Below are 19642 nucleotides of genomic sequence, written 5' to 3'. Positions count from 1 at the left end.
TCTTTGTATCCCCATTTATCATCATCCAGCAGAAGATAGACACAAAAAGGTGGAATAACTCAGCGGATCTGGCAGCATCTCTGGAGAAATGGGGTAGATAATGTTTCGGGTCGAGACCCTTCTTCAGTCTGACGAAGGGTCACGACCAGAAGCATCACCTATTGCTTTTCTCAAGAGATGCTGCCTGACCCGCTGAGTAACTCTAGCTTTTTGTATCTATTTTCAGTGTAAACTAGCATCTGCAGTTCCTTCCTATCTACACACATCACCCTCCAGCAGTTGTCTCCACCTCCACCCTCAACAAAACCTTGTTCCATCTGCCTTTGTTTCCTTGTCTGCTTCCACCTATCATCCACCTGACTGCACCCTCCCCTCCTCCACTTGGCTCCTTCTGCTCATCATAATCCACCCTCCACCCAATGTGGCCCCTGACGTGCACCTCCCCTGTATTGCCTCTCAACTCTCCAGCCCTGTTGCAGTGCCTCAATCCAAAATGTCAGCAATTCCTTTTCCCCCACTTTTTTTATCCAGCATTTTTTTTTTAACTGACATTAGAAAATTGATCACGGCGAATTGCAGAATAGAATTGCTGAGCTGCTCAAGCAGATTTTTGTTACAGTCATTAGGAAATTAATAATGGAAACAGATACTCTACTTGTAGTGTGAAGCTCCAGTGACCTTGTTGTATCACCCTACATTTTAAAACTGCTTTGACTTTCTAAATTGTCATTTACTGAATGAATGGGGAATTGCCTCAGATCACTATAAGCCTATCAAATGCTCAATTTGAATGGCATTGGTAAAGCCTTTGAATTAGTAGATCCACTTGTTTTTTTAAGCAAAATGAAAAAAATGGGTCTAAATTACTTCATTTGGTCCGTGGGAAGCTGAGAGATTGCAATTGTCAATCTTCAGAAGTAAACTTTTTTCTTCATCCAACAGTTTGGTGATTCTCAGCAGTTGCGCCTTGTGCGTATTTTACGGAGTACGGTAATGGTTCGTGTTGGAGGAGGATGGATGGCCTTGGATGAATTCTTAGTGAAAAATGATCCCTGCAGAGGTAAGGCTGAATGGCGGAGAGACCATAACTCATATCCTACCAAGTACTATGATTCTTAAACTACTTTACCATAAAGGGCAGTGTTGAGTATTTTAAGCATGTTACGTCAACCTGGAATGCAGGTATCATGTTTCCAGCAATGAAGAAAATACAGAGAGACCATTTTAATGCATAGAATTCAAATTTTAAATGATTTTGCACTCTAAACACTTCTTAGGCAAATTGAATTATTTAGTTAAATCCCAATATTAATTTCACTATCCTTTTATACTTATTATGTTGGAAAAATATAATTTATGATTAGTGAAATAAAATGTTCAATCTGATCATTGTTTCCCAAGTTTAACATGTTGTAATGGGAGTCAGCTTATGTATTTCACTTAAATTGTCTTTCTTTTAGTGCAGAATGCAATGAAGTCATCGGGAAATGTACTTGCACTGATTTAGGAGCTTCCCTATCATAATGTGTAACTTAAATTGAAAAATATTAAACCGTGCTTATCGAAGCTAATTGACTCGTGCATTTCATCCAAAAAAAAATTCTGGAACTAAAAAAATTCACCTTAAAAAAATATTTTCACAATCTCAGCATAATCAATTAAGAAATCTTAGTTTAATCAATTAAGATTTGACTAAAAGTTGAACAAACAAGCCTAGCTGTTAGAGGTTTTCTCAATCATCCAGAGATGATTCAGCAAAGCAAACCTCAAGGTTCCCATAGGTGAAGCAAAGCAGACTGCTGCCAAAACAAAGTTATTGATAAATCACCAACAAACGACTGGTTGTTGTAGAACATTGCAATCGAGCTTGTTCTACTCGAATTTGAGTCAAGCCTGGAATTTGTGCACACCAGCTGGATTGTGAAATGCTTGGCCATGCTCTGGTGGAAAGGTGTGTATACAACTATGTGGGTGATTTAAAAAAAGAGTTTTGCACAAAGCAAAAATTAAATTCATAGCATCACAGATCTATTATAATTTTGATTATTAAAAGGCCGGGGTTGTTTGTAAGTATCCACAAATACTGCACCACAATCAACATTGTAAAATTACTCAAGGTCACAAAATATTAGGGCTATGTTTCTCAGTTGCAGAATGATGGAGCTCATGGTTTCAAGCGTGAACTAGAAGAATAGCCCACTGCCAGAACACCTGGCAGCTCCTCTGTACCACATTGCTCCAATTCTCTTATTCAGGTTCTTTACTGTCTTTTTCATTGTTACTTCAAGTTACAAATATATTTAACATTGGACAACAAACGGTGTGTATTGTGGAGAAATGATCAAGGTGTTAAGTGCAAGTCTGCTAAGTAAACAGCTCTTTTATTCTTTTCCTGTCTGTCTGCTTATTCAGGTCTTCGTGTCATTTTTTTTTCTAGTTCATCATCAGGGAAATAAACTGTTACGATCGGAATCAAATTCTTCAATTTGCAGTCATTCTCCGATAGGTTGGCAAATCTTCTCTGTCCAGCTCTTTCTCTCTCTCTTTCTCTGTCCTCCTCCTTGCCATCAATGACTTGGCTTTGTTGCATTGGCTCAATGGACAGGCTACCACTCTGCACACAGTATCACAGCCAGGCTATCTGAATGCACTATTTTATTATCTTCCTTTGACTTCTTAATCTAGTTTCCATGATTTTGATCTGAATGCTTTTTATTTTTTCATTCAGGTTCTGCTTTCGAACCGGGCAGAAATCATGAAGCAAAACTGATCTAATTGGAATTTACATTGTAATTAATGTTTCAAATTATAAGTGACAAAAAAAATTAAAGATGGAATTGGCAATAAATTGGGTGAAACCTTGTTAGCATAGATTTGTGTTTAGCAGATGATTACAATTGTTGGAAGGGAAGAGAGGTTATAAAGAGGTTGAGGGCTCAGATGTGAAAGTTGATCAATCACGGAGATAGATTTCCTTTTCAACATGCGAAGATTATTTGACCAGCATCTAACATTATTGAAAAATCCTGGCTTTCTTAGTCTATATTCCATTTTCCAAGTCAAATATGATTTTGTGTTCAATTATATTGTATGTTTCCCTAACATTTATTTGGTCAGAAGAATAAATTATCTTTGGATATTTTTCAAAGGAGGATAAAATTTGATTGCAGAGAACATTGGCATTGAATGCGAGCTGATAATTTTCTCCTTTCTATTGGAAAAGCCCAAGTAAAAGTGAAGATAAAAACATGGCTTCAAGGTTTCTGTCTGTTCTGTTCTCACCCAATATCACCCAACAGAATAGGTACAGTCGAAGGGAGTAAGTTGCAAATTCAAGAAACAGTTAATGACTGTGAATATGCTATTTGCGACAAAACCCAAATATAAAAATGTTATATTTGAAGAAAGATGTTTCTAAAAGAAGCTTCTGTTGACTAATAACAACTTGGGATAACTTTGGGGAGCCAGGCTGTACTGTGTGCAGCCAACTGCACTAATTTCCAAATTGCATGCAAACTGCTCGCCACTTGCTCTATTTAGATTATTTTTCACAAAACTTGACCAGTCTTCTTTCATCAGACCTATGCTGGAGTGAATATGGGAAGACTGTTTCCTTTTATTTCATCACAGCTGTGTTATTTTGCACACCTTCAACTGAAGATGTATTTCTCTAACTTTCACATTTCTACTGATGTAACTTTCTTTTTCTTTTGGTGGGGGGAAATGTACAAATCAAAACTGGTGTAATTTTTTCTATGCTATAACTATAAAACTGGTGTATATTTTCCAGAAGAAGGATAGACCTATAAGAAAGTTGGTAACTTACCAAATGTAAGAGATTGTGAAGTTAAACATATTAAATTGAAACCAACAATACATCTTAATAACTCCAGTCATTATTAATGCAATGCGTTCAGTGGTCCACTGATAGATAACTATATTGTGTGTATATATATTAAGTGATGTGTTCTCTAAATACAACTTTTTCTTTGCTGTTGGGTATACTGAAATATTACATTTTGTTTGACACCAACTGAAGCATAAGGCAAAAGAAAAAGGGTTTGATTTTGGAGGATGGTGTAGAATAGTTCCAAATGCTCGATCTCCAACTTTGGTTCATAAATTTCAAGTCAAGCTGTTAGGGGCATAATGAAGGAGAAGGAAATCTTGCTTTGCATAGAGGTGGTATCGCTGATCTTTTACAGATTCGCCCATTATAAACAATGTCTTATCGTTATTCAGGTTAATGGATTCATTAACACAAACCAATGAAATATTGTTAAAACCATGGAATGGTTGCCGCACAGGAGCAGGCCATTCGTACCAAAGTATCTGCACCAGCAGAGGAACACCTCCGTTGCACCCATCTGCCCTTTTCCTGTAGCCTTACAAATGTTTCTGCACCATACATTTATCTGCTTAATGGACCGAACATAGATCAGTGCAGCTCGGGAACAGATCTTTTACGTCCCCCCCCCCCACCCCTCCCCCCGACTGTGTGCCCCATACTGCCAATATTAACTCATCCCAATTGCTTGCCCCTGTCCCTCCATTTCCTGCCTGTTTATGTGCCTGGCTAAATGCCTCTTAAACATTTCTATTGTATCTACTTCTATTGACAGCACGTACCAAACACCTGCTATACTCCATTCTTAAAATAAAATAAATACCTTCTAAATCTCCTTTAAACTCCCGCCCCTACCCCCCCCCCCCCCCTCCATATTCAGCATAACTTCCCTGCTCTTATACTTTGTCTTTGAACCCCAGAATTGCAAATGCCTCCTCAACTACTTTCTCAACCTACCCTGCCACTTTCAATCATTTGTGTACATCTGTCCAAGGGATTCTGCACCCTTTTTAAAATAGTAATGTCATGATCACTCAACGTTTCCCTCCCAAGATTTGATGCAATGGGCCCACCATGATCCCCAAACCAGATTCAACCATCACTGAACCAGAAACATACTGCTCTAAAAATTATTCTTGACTCATTTCAGAGCACGTCTTCTTTATCTTTAACTCTATTTGTATCCCAATTTACATTGAGATAATTAAGTTCCACCATTCTGACTACCCTGGTGTTTTTTGCATCTCTTAATAATCTCCATGCATATTTACTGCTTGAGTAAAAAGTTCATCTTTGCAGAATGAAAATTATTTTTAGAATATTAAATTATTCCTTTATCATGGGCTGTTCATACTTTCTTTTTCCAAAAGGTCTGGATGGTGTTGCAATTTTTTCTTTGGAGATCCATCTGTGATTATGTTATGTCCATTGTTACACTTCTGAATTCAATACCACTGAAATTAATGAAACAAAATCTCAGAAGTAGAATGTAAAGCACATACGCTACTCTAATTCACTTTTAGCGTATTATTTATTGTTTAGAGATACAGTGCGGAATCAGGCACTTCGGCCCACCACGTCCGCACCGACCAGTGATCCCCACACATTAACACAAGCCTACACACACTAGGGACAATTTACACTTATACCAAGTATACGAACCCAAGCCAATTAACCTGCAAACCTGCATGAGAGGAAACCGAAGATCTCGGAGAAAATTCTCGCAGTCACTGGGAGAACGTACAAACTCCGTGCAGACAGTACCTGTAGTCGGGGTTCGAACACGGGTCTCCGGCGCTGCAAGCGTTGTAAGGCAGCAACTCTACTGCTGTGTCACCGTGCTGCCCTGTAACGGATATGTAACAGATGAACCAGTGGATGTAGTGTCTTGGATTTTCATGAAGTTAGAACACCTAGTATTAACAAAGACAAAAGATTGATTAACTGAAAGAAGTCAAGGGATTGTGGATAAATAGTTATTTTTTAGTTTGGCAAGCTGTCACTAGTGGGGTGCCTAATGGGCCACGGCTGAGCCCTCAGTCACTGAGAATTTATATTAATGACGGATGAAAGTACGGAGAATATTGTATACAAGTTCACTGGCAATGTAAGTGCCAGGAAGACAAAAAAAATCAGTAGATGGGTTTAAGGACAGGTTAAAGGATAGAAAAAAAGCAGATGGTGTATAATGTGATAAATTCTTACCACAATTGAAAAGGGCTTAATGGAACCTTGCCTGTATTGCATACAATGATGATCCCCTTATTTAAGGTAGAAAATACCTGGAAGCAGTGCAGACAAAGTTTAGGAGATTCGGCCGATAAAGGGGGTTGTTGTGTTGGGCCTGTAAAATTCAACTAAGGTGCTTCTCAAGGTAGTTGAGAATGGGTCTTGTTCTTGGGATAAAGGATGCCCATTTAAGGGAACACAAAGCAATTCCTTCTCAGTCCTTTACAATTGCGATTTTTTTTTTTTAAGTAGTAAAATACTGAAGTAACAATTGCTCAAAAACCCCATTTCATTTAGTTTTGCTTTACTTCATTTGTTTATCCTAATCTTCAAAGTGGCAGAGTCCGCCGTGTTCACCACATCCTAAAAATATGTTTCACTGCGACTTTATTTGTTTACAAAGTAGAAACAAGGAATTACAGATGCTGGTTTACAAGAAAAGACACAAAATGCTGAAGTAACTAAGCAGGTCAGGCAATTGTGGGTCTTTAGTTGATTGTAGGGGTGGGGGGAAAGAAAGCTAAAATAGGGGAGGGGCAAGTCATAGGTGAACACAGGCAAGGAGCGTTCTTGATAAGCAGATGTTTAGACAAAGGCCAGAGATGAAAAAACTGAAAATTGGAGACAAAAGGATTGAGGGGTTACGAATTGTGAAGTCAGAGAAGGGAATGGAGGGAGGGGGGGAATAGGTGCAAGTCCAGGTGGGGCACAGAGGAGGGGAAGAAAGGAGAGGGGTGTGGAGGAGTGGGATGAGGGGGTTGTTCGAGGTTACCTAAAATTGGAGAATTCAATGGTCATACCATAGGGTTTTAAATTTCCCAAGTGGACTATGAGGTGCTGCTTCCCCAGTTTGTGTGAGACCTCACTCTGGCAATGGTGGAGGCCCAGGATAGCATGGTCACTGGGAATGGGAAGGGGAGTTAAAACGGTTAGCAACCAGAGACCAGTCCTTGGTCCAAGCACAAGATGGCAATATTTCTTGGTCTCACCAATGTACACATGAAGACCACTTCAGGAACACCAGATGCAACAGATGAGGTTAGAGGAGGTGTACATGAACTTGTGTCTCATCTGGAAAGATTGATGGGGTCCCTGGACGGATGTGAGAGAGGAGGTATTGGGGCAGGTATTACATCTACTGCACTTGCAGGGAAAAGTACCCAGGGAGGGGATGGCTTGGGTGGGAGTCTAACAGAGAGGACTCAAATGTATCTTCCATGTAACTTTTGAAAAATTATTTTCTCATCCCATTCAGACCTTTTCACAGAGAGCCCCATGCTTCTGAGAAATCAGATGAAATTATTCTGGTCTGTTAATCTATTTATAAGGGATCTTTCATTTTTACATAACACTAATAAAACTATACTCGTAATCAAGCTCCAGTTTGTATTAGTAGTGAATGCCATTTTAACGTTATTTATCCGTACTGTGCCTATGTTGCTCCGTGAGGGGAAAGTGCTTTAGTCCAAGCTGTGAAGGGCTTTGGAATCACTATAATGTTGTCTTGCAATCGGATCAGAGAAGTGCATGTGGCATGGCAAGAATGGCAATGTCGTGCTGGCCTTCATCTGTTTGGAGATTGAAACAAATCAGCTTCATCACCTCGTAAACTGGTTTGTCTCTTGCAATTGAATTTGAATGTTTTGCAGGAAGCTAGCAACAATACAACAATCTGCACTTGATTTAATGTTAAACTTAAGAATATCATTTATATCTAAAATTCATGAAACTATGTTGCAAAATCCATTGTATGAAACATTCTGCATGATCAGCATTTTCAATACAGTCGCTGATTTTTAACTGCACTTTTTGCAATATATTACTATATGGTAGTTTACTGTACTGACATTGTGGGAAGCTGTTTAGAATTCATTTGTTCTATTTGCTTTCCGCAACGGCTCTATAGAGTTTGGTTTCATTATTTTCTGGCTTTTTTTATTTGTCTTCAGCGAGAGGGCGAACCAACTTAGAACTGCGAGAGAAATTTATCTTACCAGAGGGAGCCCCTCAGGGCATGGCTCCCTTCAGGCTGAGGGGCCGCAAATCCAAACCTTCTTCCAGGGCTGCATCTCCGACACGGTCCAGTTCCAGTGCCAGCCACAGTAACCACAGCTGCACATCCATGCCCTCATCACCAGCAACTCCAGCCAGTGGGAATAAGGTCAGTTCTTTTCCCCACAGTGTTAGAATACAAACTTGTTAATTTTAGTTAATCCTTTGGATATCTAAAACTAGATTAAATTTCATGACTTAAATCGATTGCTTATATTTATCTATAAAATACAGTATATCAATACTATCGCCATCTAGCTTAGAGAACAGGGCGGCACAGTGTCGCAGCGGTAGAGTAGCTGTCTTACAGCGACAGAGACCTAGTTTTGATTCTGACTATGTCCGACATTTGTATTTTCTCACCGTGACCTGCGTGGGTTTTCTCTGAGATCTTCGGTTTCCGCCCACACTCCAAAGACGTACAGATTAATTGGCATGGTATAAATGTAAACTATCCCTAGTGCATGTGGGATAGTGGTAATGTGCGTGGATCGCTGGTCGGTGCGGACACGTGGGTCGAAGGGGCTGTTTCCGCACTGTATCTCTACACAGCTCGGAAACAGGCCCTACAGCCCACCGAGTCCACGCTGACCAGCGATCCCCATTTACTAACACTATCCTACACACTGGGGACAATTTACAATCTTTTACTGAAGCGAATTAACCTACAAACCTGTAAATATTTCGAGTGTGGCAAGAAACCGGAGTGCCTGGGGAAAAGCCACTTTGTTGTGGAGAGAATGTGCAAACTCCATACAGGCTGTAGTCAGGATTGAACCTTGGTCCCTGGCATTGTAAGGCAGCAACTCTACCGCAGCGCCACCGTGCCGCCCCTACAGAAACATTACATTGAAAGAATATTCATATAATTATGTTCTCTGCTAATTTGTTGTACAGCTTTTATTAAGTAGAGTAAATCATTGTACGTGGGAGACATTAAATTAAAAGTTCATTTTAACAATAAACATATAGATATTAGTTTTGTTGTATTTTAATAATGCTTTCAGCCATTTAGCTATCGAGGTCTACCTCATACTGAATCAAAAATAAAAGGGATTCAGGTATGTTCACTGCCTTTAGATTTTTGAAAGACTCAATGTTCGGATGTGTAAATGCGCAAAAGTATTAATCAATAATGAATATGACATTTAATGTGTATCAGTATATTTTCCCTTCAGTTGTCTACTGTTCATTAAAGATAATTGCTCTGTCATTTTCATTATAAGGTATGAACAGTTGGATGTTCTCCGAAACTTCAGAAAGACTGCATTGCTCAAATATCTCTCCATTGTCTTGCATTGGTCCAAAATTGCATGAAAACAAGTTGATCTTAAAGCAACTTTTAAGCACGTGTCAGAGTTATCCGTAAAATATTTTTTGACATTAACTACTCGGCAAAGCAAAGAAAACGGGTGCCAACTGTTGACAGCAACAAAATCTTTATTTTCCCTTTCTGCAAAACATTTGATGTTGTTCTATACTAATAATCTTTGTAAAGGGAAACAGGTCACATTTCTTTATCATGTCAGTATTCAATTCCATGGCATATTTTCTGTTGCATTCATTTTCAAATGGTAATATCACCCTAACATTGAACAAGAATCAGTATTTGGAATGACCAGAGGTTAACGTAGCCAAGACACATTAAATATATTTCAATCTATGTTCTGGAATAAAGTCATCTGTTTTTAATGCACATGAAGCTCTTTTGGTAGATTTAAATTTTAAATTAAACATCTGTCGCTATTTCGGATTTATACAAACTTAACTCCAACAGATGAACACACAAGTGTGATTGGATATTTCAAAGGGAAGGCAAAGACTGGATGTGAGGCACACAATTTAACAGATACCAGGTTGCTCCTGTGCTCAGAAATAAATGTAGCAATGTTGTTGCTACATTTATTTCTGAGCACAGGAGCAACCTGGTGTCTGATTTCATTGTTTGTAATAAGAGGAAAGTTTCTTGTTCAATGTTTTTATAAGGGTACAAGATGTCCTTGACATTTGTGGATTTGTTCACACAAGCTTCTCATATTTCCATTGTTTAATTTTCATTTGCATTTGTTTATTATTTGTAGATTTTTAACATTTCATTGTTCAACATTAATATTATGTTAACGATTTGCCCATCCTTTTCATCCTTTTTCTTTCACCATCTATTGTCCATCTTGCTTCTAATCCTCCCCTACTCCATCCTACCTTCCTCTCCCACCTCACAGACGCCCCAGACCTTCACACGTTGTTATGACAAACCTTGGTTGACAAACAGTAAAGTCTCTACTCCCACTAAGTGCCTAGACTCACATGTGCTCCAGATTCCCAGCATTGAGGTACAGTATAAAGCACACAAAGATAGTAACAAGATTCGATGAAAGATCAGAGCAGTGGTCAGTGAGTGGCATCTGCTGTCTAGCTGAACCACCAAATTATGCCCGGGTTTACTCTTGAGATGGTTAACTCTGTACAATTTAAATTCAATGCTGGATATTATTGGAAAAATAATATTTAGTAATTGTCAGAATGTTCATTTATTGTCATTAAATTAACATAACGTCAAATTATTATCTGCACAATTTAATGCTGAATATTATAACTTAAATCATGTTTTTAATTGACAGTATCAAGAATAACAGAAATGTGTGTTTCTTGACTATCTTAAGTTTAAACTTCGGTAGAAAAATATACTTGTACAATGTTGAGCAGAGGTTTTGTCTGAACCTTAAAAAGTTCATTTAGTCGATGAAATGTTTACAAATGAATAATAGCTTTTGTTTGGAGACACAAGGAATTGCATTTGCTGTTTCCTAAAAGCAAGACAAAGTGTTGGAGTAACTCACGGGTCAGGCAGCATCCCAGGAGAATGCGGATAGGTGACGTTTTGGGCGGGACATCAGCTATCCATGTTCTCCAGAGATGCCGCATGACCCGCTGGATTACTCCACCACTTAGTAGCTTTTGTTTATTGTGTTGTCTTATTGGGTTTTATTTTGGTCAGCTTTATAAATCTCCCCAAAATATTTTATATGAAGCATAAGGGAGCATAAGCATATGCACATGCCCACTAAAACAGCGCTTGTCCCTGTCTCTGCCTTTAATTTGTTTCTTTAAATAATCCAATTACTGGAATGTGTGATAAACATTGCAGTTGGCTGCTGCATCTGGATTCTGAATTTTATGATCCTTCATTATTCCTGAATGTCCAAACAGAATCTACTATTTCAGAAATACTCCACTACATTATATTTATATTATGAACCATTTTTATAATTAGATTGTAGATTTGACACATTTTTAGTAATTAAGAAGCAGCTGGTATTCCAATATTTTTAGTTGTTAGGCTATCTGACTAATCAGTTGTGAAATTAACAATGCTCCCATAAAAACTCCAAATTGGTCCTTCTAATGAGAGTTAGTCCTCGCCTATTTATGACCACAATTGTGAAAGAACAGGGCACTCTCTTGAAGTGCTCATAAAGAGTTCCTTGTCTCGACTGTGGCACACTTAAGGGAGTTGCTGAGGAGGCGATTGATATCACATGTGAGCAAGAGTTCATTTAGGGGGAAAACTGGAAAGGACTGAGAAACTAGCAAAGCAGTGTTGGAGATGATGGCCGGTTTTGGTAGGGTCACTGAAATGTAAATGTTAGTGAAATCAGAATCTTATTAAAGCTACAACCAACATTTAATAGTGAGCAGATGCACTCATGTTACATCATTGCTCTGGCATAGAATCTGCTTTTAGCTTGCTTGGTTGTCATTCTCCTGAAATTGTGTGCCTCACATCCATCATCAGATTATTTCAACCCACCTTTCTTTCTTTATTAATTAAATACACCAGACTCTATCCAGGACAAAAACATCCTGATCTAATTCAAGTTAAAGAGCATTCATGTGAGATATGCAAAAATAATTCCATTGGACTTCAAGTCTGCTATCATATTGATCTGCTCTCGTTGTTTATGTCAGCATGTCTATATTTTGATTAAATTAATGATCTGGCAGTCTAGTCAGTGCAATGTATCTGCCTGGAACTCGTTTTGATGTAGCTCTAAAATTTCAATCTGTATGCTCTTGAGAATATTTTGCATGCCACAATTAGTATCACCCTTTAAAATATCCTGCCATATATATTTCCACTACATATGCATGTGGTTCTTTAAATATAATTAACAACTTGCTACAGTCATTTGTTCATTAGCTAATATGATATCTATATTTGTAGATTTTATATTGGCTTTAATCATACATTCAGGACATCCCAAAAGCTAGCAAATTATTTCAAAATGAACAATTTGCTGTAATTTATACAACATAATCCCATGTAGAGCAATTGGGAAATAATCTAATTTAGTATCAACCATTGGAAGTAGTTTGGGGAAAAAAACACTCTGACCCTCCTTTGAATGGTCTCCAGGGACCCTTTGAGCAGGCAAACCTCAGATTAACACCTATTCCAAAATTTCGCCACTTCTCATCCCTTCCCCTCTAAACTGCATGAGCATTATTTTTGATTATATGGTCAAATTCTGGAGTGAGATTTGAAACAATAATCTTCTATTTTAAATGCCACGTTGACACTTAATTTGCTTTCATGTTAAATCAATCCACAGTTTCCAGCCCAATATATTAGGTCAATTGGTGTTAAATGCAATGAAATTAAAAAAGGAACTTCATTTTATGTAGCTTCTAAAAATGTTAATTTCTGTGTGTAATTTGTATAGACATTCTCTTTGGTTGAAGCATATTTATAATTAGATATATGAGCAAGATTTTAAATTCTTATATAAATGATATTTGGCATTTAACAGGATTTGTTAAATATGGTAGTGAAGGTCCCATTGCTCAGGATTAATAGTCTATGTGGACAGATTTGTTGGATAGATTAGCAACATCTTAGGTTCTTACCTTCAGTCAAAACAACAGTGAACTTAGCATGTCTTATCATTCAGAAATAAATTGCAATTTCTGGTAGAGATTGGCAGATTTTAATAAGAAAATAAGGTTGGTTATACTAGGAGCCTAAAACTAACAAAGAGAAAACATCGGACACACAGAACTGCAGATGCTAGTTTACGAAATAAGACGCAAAGTGCCAGAGTAACTCAGTAGGTCAGGCGCCATCTCTGGAGAACATAGATAGGTGATGTTTCGAGTCAGGACATTTACAACCAAGTGGTACGAATATTGATTTCTCTAACTGCAAGTAACCCCTGCATTCCCTCTCTCACCATCCCTCCCCCACCCAAGTCGCACCAGCTTCTCATTCCCACCTAGCAAATAGCTAACAATGGCCTGTTTCCTTTATCATCTTTTTGCATATCTTTAATTCATTTGTTCTATATTGCTCTACATCTCTCTATATTTCTCCTTTCCCTTTCCCCTGATAGTCTGGTTTCGAAGCCTTTACCCATTCCTTCTCTCCAGAGATGCTGCCTGTCCCATTTCATTACTCCAGCATTTTGTGTGTAGCTTCACCATCCATCCATGTTCTCCGGAGATGCTACCTGACCCACTGAGCTACTCCAACTCTTTGTGGGGTTTTTTAAAGAGAAAAAATTCTCTCAGTAACTGAATTTTCTACATCCCTTCTGAAGTGTCATTTTACAATTGACAAAAAGCCATTTGTAACTAATGAGAAACTTAAGATAATTATGAATGATGTGGGAATTTGTTGGAATTGTTTTCATTATTCTGCATTCCACTTTGAACTGGCATTTAAATATTCTGGTATTCCAAACTAGGTGACTCCTGTTCAGGGAAGTAAACTCAGACGACCAAGCTACCACTCCAGTAAGGTTTCACTGACTGGGGACAACGGCAACTCACCTGCTGCCTCTAAGTCCGGCAAAACTGGTGAGTTCTCAAAACGATCGAGAAATGGATGAACATTAATGGGATTTGTTACTGCTGTGATGGAAAGGGGGAGGGAGGAGGTCATCTTTGAGCCTTTAATTCCAGAGGTTTGGGTGGGAATGTGTTATCAATTCTTGTGATACTTTTATAGAGTTCCAAAACATTCAACCCAGAGTGTGCATGGACCAGATCTGTCACTAAGTTCCATTTACACGCTCACTGTGGCATCCAGAATAAGGGCCCATCCCTCTCTGATTCTCCGTCAGTCAGATGCAGGCGGGATCCATCATCCTATTAATTTCAACATGAATTCTAAGACTACATATTATTTAGTTTCATTTAATATTTCTGATTATTTCTGAAATAATGTAAAGGGCCTGTCCCCCGGACATGCGACCTGCATGCGGCAAGCGCGACCTAAAGAGCCGGTCCCACCAGCATGCGCCTGCATGCGGCAAGCGCAACCTAACGTGGTCGCTTGAGCCGTACAGCATCGCGGGGCCGGTCCCACTTCGATCGCCGGAGCCGTATGGAGTTGCGTGGAGCTGGTCCCGACATCGCGCGGGGCTCCGAAAAACTGACCATGTTTAAAAATTCCCGCGGCAACGGCCTGCTGGCCCGCAGCCGCGACGCCGTGTCACTCACTCGACCTCCGCGCGTCTCCCGATTCTGCTTTGGTCGCGCTTGCCGCATGCCATACGGCTCAAGCGACCACATTAGGTCGCGCTTGCCACATGCAGGCGCATGCTGGTGGGACCGGCCATTTCGGTCGCGCTTGCCGCATGCAGGTCGCATGCCCGTGGGACAGGCCCTTAATGATTTACGTGTTAACGTCCTGAATTTTATTTTTAAATTTACTTCAACTTTAAAAGTTTCTGGTCATCTTATGCTTTACAATTTAAAAAAAGTAAACGTTTATGCTTCTATATCACACAAACCTCGCATTGGGTTTAATTACATTATTGAGATATAACTGTTGCATTTATGACCATGGATGTTCATTTAGCAGCGAGCAGCTATGTACATAAAATCTCAGGATCTTATTTTGTAGAACATGTTTGTCTTTTCATTAATTCTCAACAACATAGAATTTGTTAGTAACATGAAATGAGATCTCAGAGCAATTGTAAAATGTTACTGTTATTTGCACCTTTGATGTCTATATATCTTTAACATTGAAAGAATAAGCAAACCTTCAATTTATAACTTCTTTCATGCCACAGTTTTTAAGCCATATGTTTTCACATTGTGAATAATCATTGCTCTTTCATATTGCAGCTCCTCTGCTGGGTGACCTAAGCCAATGCAATAGGAAGTGTTATATATACTCTGCACACCAGGCAGCTTCTGTGGGGAGAGAAACAGAGTTAATATTTCAGGTCAATGATCCTAAAACAATAATAGTGATTTAACTGGCCACAATTCCCCTTGGTTTAGACTCCAAGAGATACCTCATGGACACAGGCCCTTCGGCCCACCAGTGATGCTGATCAGTGATCACCCCATACACCTAGTTCTATCTTACACATTAGTGACAATTTACAATTGTTACTGATGCCTGTTAGCCTATAAACCTGTATGTCTTTGGACAAGGTAGGAAACCGGAACACCCGGAGAAAACCCATGCGGTCACAGGGAGAACGTACAAACTCCGCGCAGACAGCACCCGTAGTCAGGATTGAACCTGGGTCTCTGGCGCTGTAAGGCAGCAACTCTACTGTTGTGGCACCATGCCGCCCCTTAATTTGGTAAATTTATATCAACAAGAATCCCTCAAACTACTGTTCTTTGGCAATTCTTGTAGGGAGTGTGATGATACGAAGAGAATGAGGATCAAATGTAGTTCTTCATGAGTCAAATGCTCACTATTAATCTGAGACAGGAATAGTAAACAGATGACAACTCAAGCTCTTAAAACCGACCCAAACAAAGACAATTGGGAGGGGTAGATGGTCTGTGAGAGCTCATTTTTAAAAACAGTAACTTGAAATTAAATATGTTTGACACAATTTTAGTTATTGGTGGTCAATCAAGCCTTTGCCTCTTGTTTAATTCCCAGGTGTATGAGAAAATAACTATATTTAGTATTGAACGATTTCATTAAACAAATACATCAAGTAGCATCCAGAAACCAAACTATAACAGAATTAAACTTTACAGAGGTAGTGTCATAGGGCTGTGATTAAATCTCCAAAGAATGAAGAGATTTCCAAGGATGGTGTCAGTATCTGAGGAGCTGAGCTACAGGGAGAGGCTGGGCAGGCTCGGACTACTTTTCTGCAGTGCAGGAAGCTGAGAGGGTGATCATATGGAGGTGTACATGTCATGGGGGGGATAGATAGGGTGAATGCACGGAGCATTTTATCCAGGATAGGGGAATTAAAAGCAAGAGGACAAATGTTTAGGGTGGGAGGGGCAAGATTTCATACACACCTGAGGGGTAACTTTTTCAGCTAGATGTTAGTGGGTGTATGGAAAGAGCTGCCAGAGGAGGTAGTTGAGGTAGATACTAGAACAGCATTTAAAAGACATGAGGAAAGGTGCATGGATAGGAAAGGTATAGCGGGAATGTGTAAGAAGGAACTGCAGATGCTGGTTTAAACCGAAGATAGGCACAAAAAGCTGGAGTATCTCAGCGGGACAGGCAGCATCTCTGGGGAGAAGGAATGGGTGACGTTTCGGGTCGAGATCCTTCTTATAGGGGGATATGGGCCAAACACAGGCAAATGGGACTAGTGTACATGAGGCATCTTGGTTGGCACGGACAAGTTTGGCCGGAGGGCCTGTTCCTGTACTGTTGGACTCTATTTGAGACAACCTTTGAAGTTGATAGTACAGCATCTCTGGAGAAAAGGAAACAGTAACATTTCAGGTTAGAACCTTTCTTCAGACTCCATCTTTCTGTCTGAGGAAGTCTTCCAACCAGAGATGCTGTCTGACCCGTTGAGTTACTCCAGGATTTTGTGACAAAAGAATTTCTATTGTTTTAGACTCCAGATGGAAGAAAAAATGCTGCAGTATAAAGATCACTCTGTGAGGAAGGACCATCAGTTGGCTTTGTGTTATTTTTGCTTAAAAACTGTGTACAGTTGTTCGTAGGATAACATTATTCATTTTCTCTGTAGATACCAAAAGGACGCCAAGCAGGCCCACAAGTCGGGCTGGGAGTCGCGCTGGTAGCGGGGCAAACAGTCGGCGAGGCAGTGACGCGTCTGATTTCGACGTTCTGGAGACACAGTCGATGTGTTCCGATATTTCCGAGTCCAGCACGGGTGGATCCCAAGCAAGCTCGAGAAGGAGCTCGTCAAAACCCTCAAAAATCCCAACACCCTCAAAGAAAACCACAACCCCAAAAAATACAAACACCAGAAGATAATACAAACGATGCTGCAGAATAGAATACACGTGCGCACACACAGACACACACACACACTTTCAGAAGCCACCAGATGTATAATATTCTACAAAAAAAAGTACTGTTGTTAAGCATTGTAAAAGATTAATTGTGGTCTAATGCTGCCTTATCATTGTACTTTGTTTTTTTTTTGTTTTTGTAAGTTAAAAGTTTTTTCATGTGAATATTTATGTAGATAAGACATCCATGTTTGTTCCCATGGCGTCTGCGTCAGAGGGAAGTGAGAATGCTTTTAAAAGAAAAAAAAAAAGGAAATTTAAATGTGTTCGTGTTCTATTAAAGATTTGAACTACTGCTTTTTTTTAAAAACTTGCATTTAGGATATGACCCTTGAACGAGAACTTTGACTTGCTGTGGAGGCAAGACAAATGCTGCAGTGTTTGTTAGAAATCATGGATACCTCACGGAGTATTTAAGTGGGAAAAAAAATGGAGCGATGTACAGTTTTACTTATTTTTAAGAATGTTCATTTTTTTGCCTGCTGAAAGTTACACATAATAATTATGACAAAAAGTGCACATGCAAGTTGTAAAAGACTATTGCTATCTTGTAGGCAGTATAAAGGACACTTTAATAGCAGCTGATGATCATTGCGGGCCACACCAGCAGTTGCTAGCAAGGCCTTTCTCACTTTTTTATGCTGCTTTTTGTTCATTTGAACTGACCACTGGGGCTACATGAGCAGCCGTATTTATATTCTATTGATATCTAGTCTGAACATGTCGCTGTGTGAATCCACAATTGAAATTGTACCAATGAGTCAAACGTTCATTTTTTTTTGTATTCAAAAACAAATGTGCTTGCAGTAACTTAAAGAAGTATTAAGTACTGCTTTACTTGTCTCAGTGGTCTTTATTCAAGAGATTGAATATTTCTCCTATTCTGCCGACACATTTTCTGTTTAGGTTGGTGTGTGCATTGCACCCTTCTATTGATGGTGTAGGATTTCTGCAATACCAAACAATTTGATCTTGCGTACTATTTTTGGATGCATGTGTGCATGTGTCCCTAACGTTGATTTCCATGTACAGGTCAAATCTGGGCAATGAACAGTTGCGTTTTTACAGGCGTCCATAAGTTGAATTTCGTCTGAACTGGGAAAGGCACTAAACTGTCTCTCTGATAGAGTCAGAGAGTGATACTGCGTGGAAACAGGCCCTTTGGCCCAACTTGCCCACACCAGCCAACATGATTATATGATAACCATATCTCCACAGTACTATAGTGAATGGCATCAAAAGCACATAAGAAAGAACAATTACTGAAGATAGAGAGAAGGCGAGAAAACGAGTTCTGCCATTTTGCAACTAATTTATTTACATATATTGGACTTTTGAATTTATTGGTATTAGCAATGGTTTATCATTGTTATATACCTGGAAACAGTGGAAAAACATTGTTTTTGCATGTTATCCAGGCTAATCGTACCATGCAAGAATACAATGAATTGAAAGAGAAAGGAGAAAATAAACAGGGTAGAGAATACAGTGTTACAGCTGAAGAGAAAGTACTTTACAGAAGGGCTGAAAAAAAATGCAAGGGCCGCAACAAAGTACATTTAATAACATGAGAACGTGTTTGTGTGTAGGGGTTTCCATGAGTCAGATGCTCATAACCCATAACACACAGAAAATTGGTTGTGAATCGCTCAAGTGTTTTGGGGTTTCTTCAGCAGTTAGAACATAGAACAGTAAAGCATAGGAACAGCCTATTCTATCCCTATTCCTCAATTCCCTACAAATCCATGTGCCTATCTAAAAGTCCACTTTCATTTCTGCCTCAACCACCCCCCTCCGGCAGTGGGTTCCAGGCACTCGCCATCATCTGTATTTAAAAAAAACTTGCCCCGCACATCTCTAGTGGTGTGTAAAATGTTTTTTGCAGGAATACCAAAAAAATGATAAATATCATATTGACATTGTTGAATTTTCAATTTAGCACAGGTAGAAGGGTTAAAAATGGTCAGAAATCCAACATTACTGTTCTGGTTTCCACTTTCAAATATTTTGAGTACCTTGCTTAACGCAGGAGTCAAATATAAAATCCTTGTCCCTCGATCGGGTTTACCTGACAAATCATGTGCCTTATACAAGTGATACCTTATACAAGTGATTAAACAAAATACGTTAGAATGTGCTTACATAGTTGATTAAATAGTTAAATGATAAAGTAAGTTATAGTGATGAGACAGATTGTATATGTGTCGTCATTACTCACTTAACTGAGAAAAAGCTAGCTGTTGT

The 19642-nt window shown here is 39.1% G+C and overlaps 1 protein-coding gene across 29 annotated transcripts in view; it reads left to right on the top strand.

Moving 5' to 3' along the window:
• Positions 1-18231, top strand: part of macf1 (microtubule actin crosslinking factor 1) — a 437138-nt gene extending 418907 nt beyond the window's left edge. For 23 of the 29 annotated variants that reach the window (XM_033045299.1, XM_033045287.1, XM_033045288.1 and 20 more), the window contains 5 exons: positions 943-1060; positions 8026-8237; positions 10351-10461; positions 13873-13984; positions 17110-18231. In XM_033045299.1, the coding sequence (XP_032901190.1) occupies positions 943-1060; positions 8026-8237; positions 10351-10461; positions 13873-13984; positions 17110-17360 (804 nt within the window). In that variant the 3' untranslated portion in view covers positions 17361-18231. The remainder of the gene's footprint in view (positions 1-942; positions 1061-8025; positions 8238-10350; positions 10462-13872; positions 13985-17109) is intronic. The other 6 variants (XM_033045293.1, XM_033045296.1, XM_033045280.1 and 3 more) reach the window with 2 other exon arrangements.
• Positions 18232-19642: the final 1411 nt, after the last annotated feature.

This window comes from Amblyraja radiata, chromosome 27 (assembly GCF_010909765.2).
Source record: "Amblyraja radiata isolate CabotCenter1 chromosome 27, sAmbRad1.1.pri, whole genome shotgun sequence".
NCBI classification, from domain to species: Eukaryota; Metazoa; Chordata; class Chondrichthyes; order Rajiformes; family Rajidae; genus Amblyraja; species Amblyraja radiata.
This window is presented reverse-complemented; position numbering and strand designations above follow the sequence as displayed.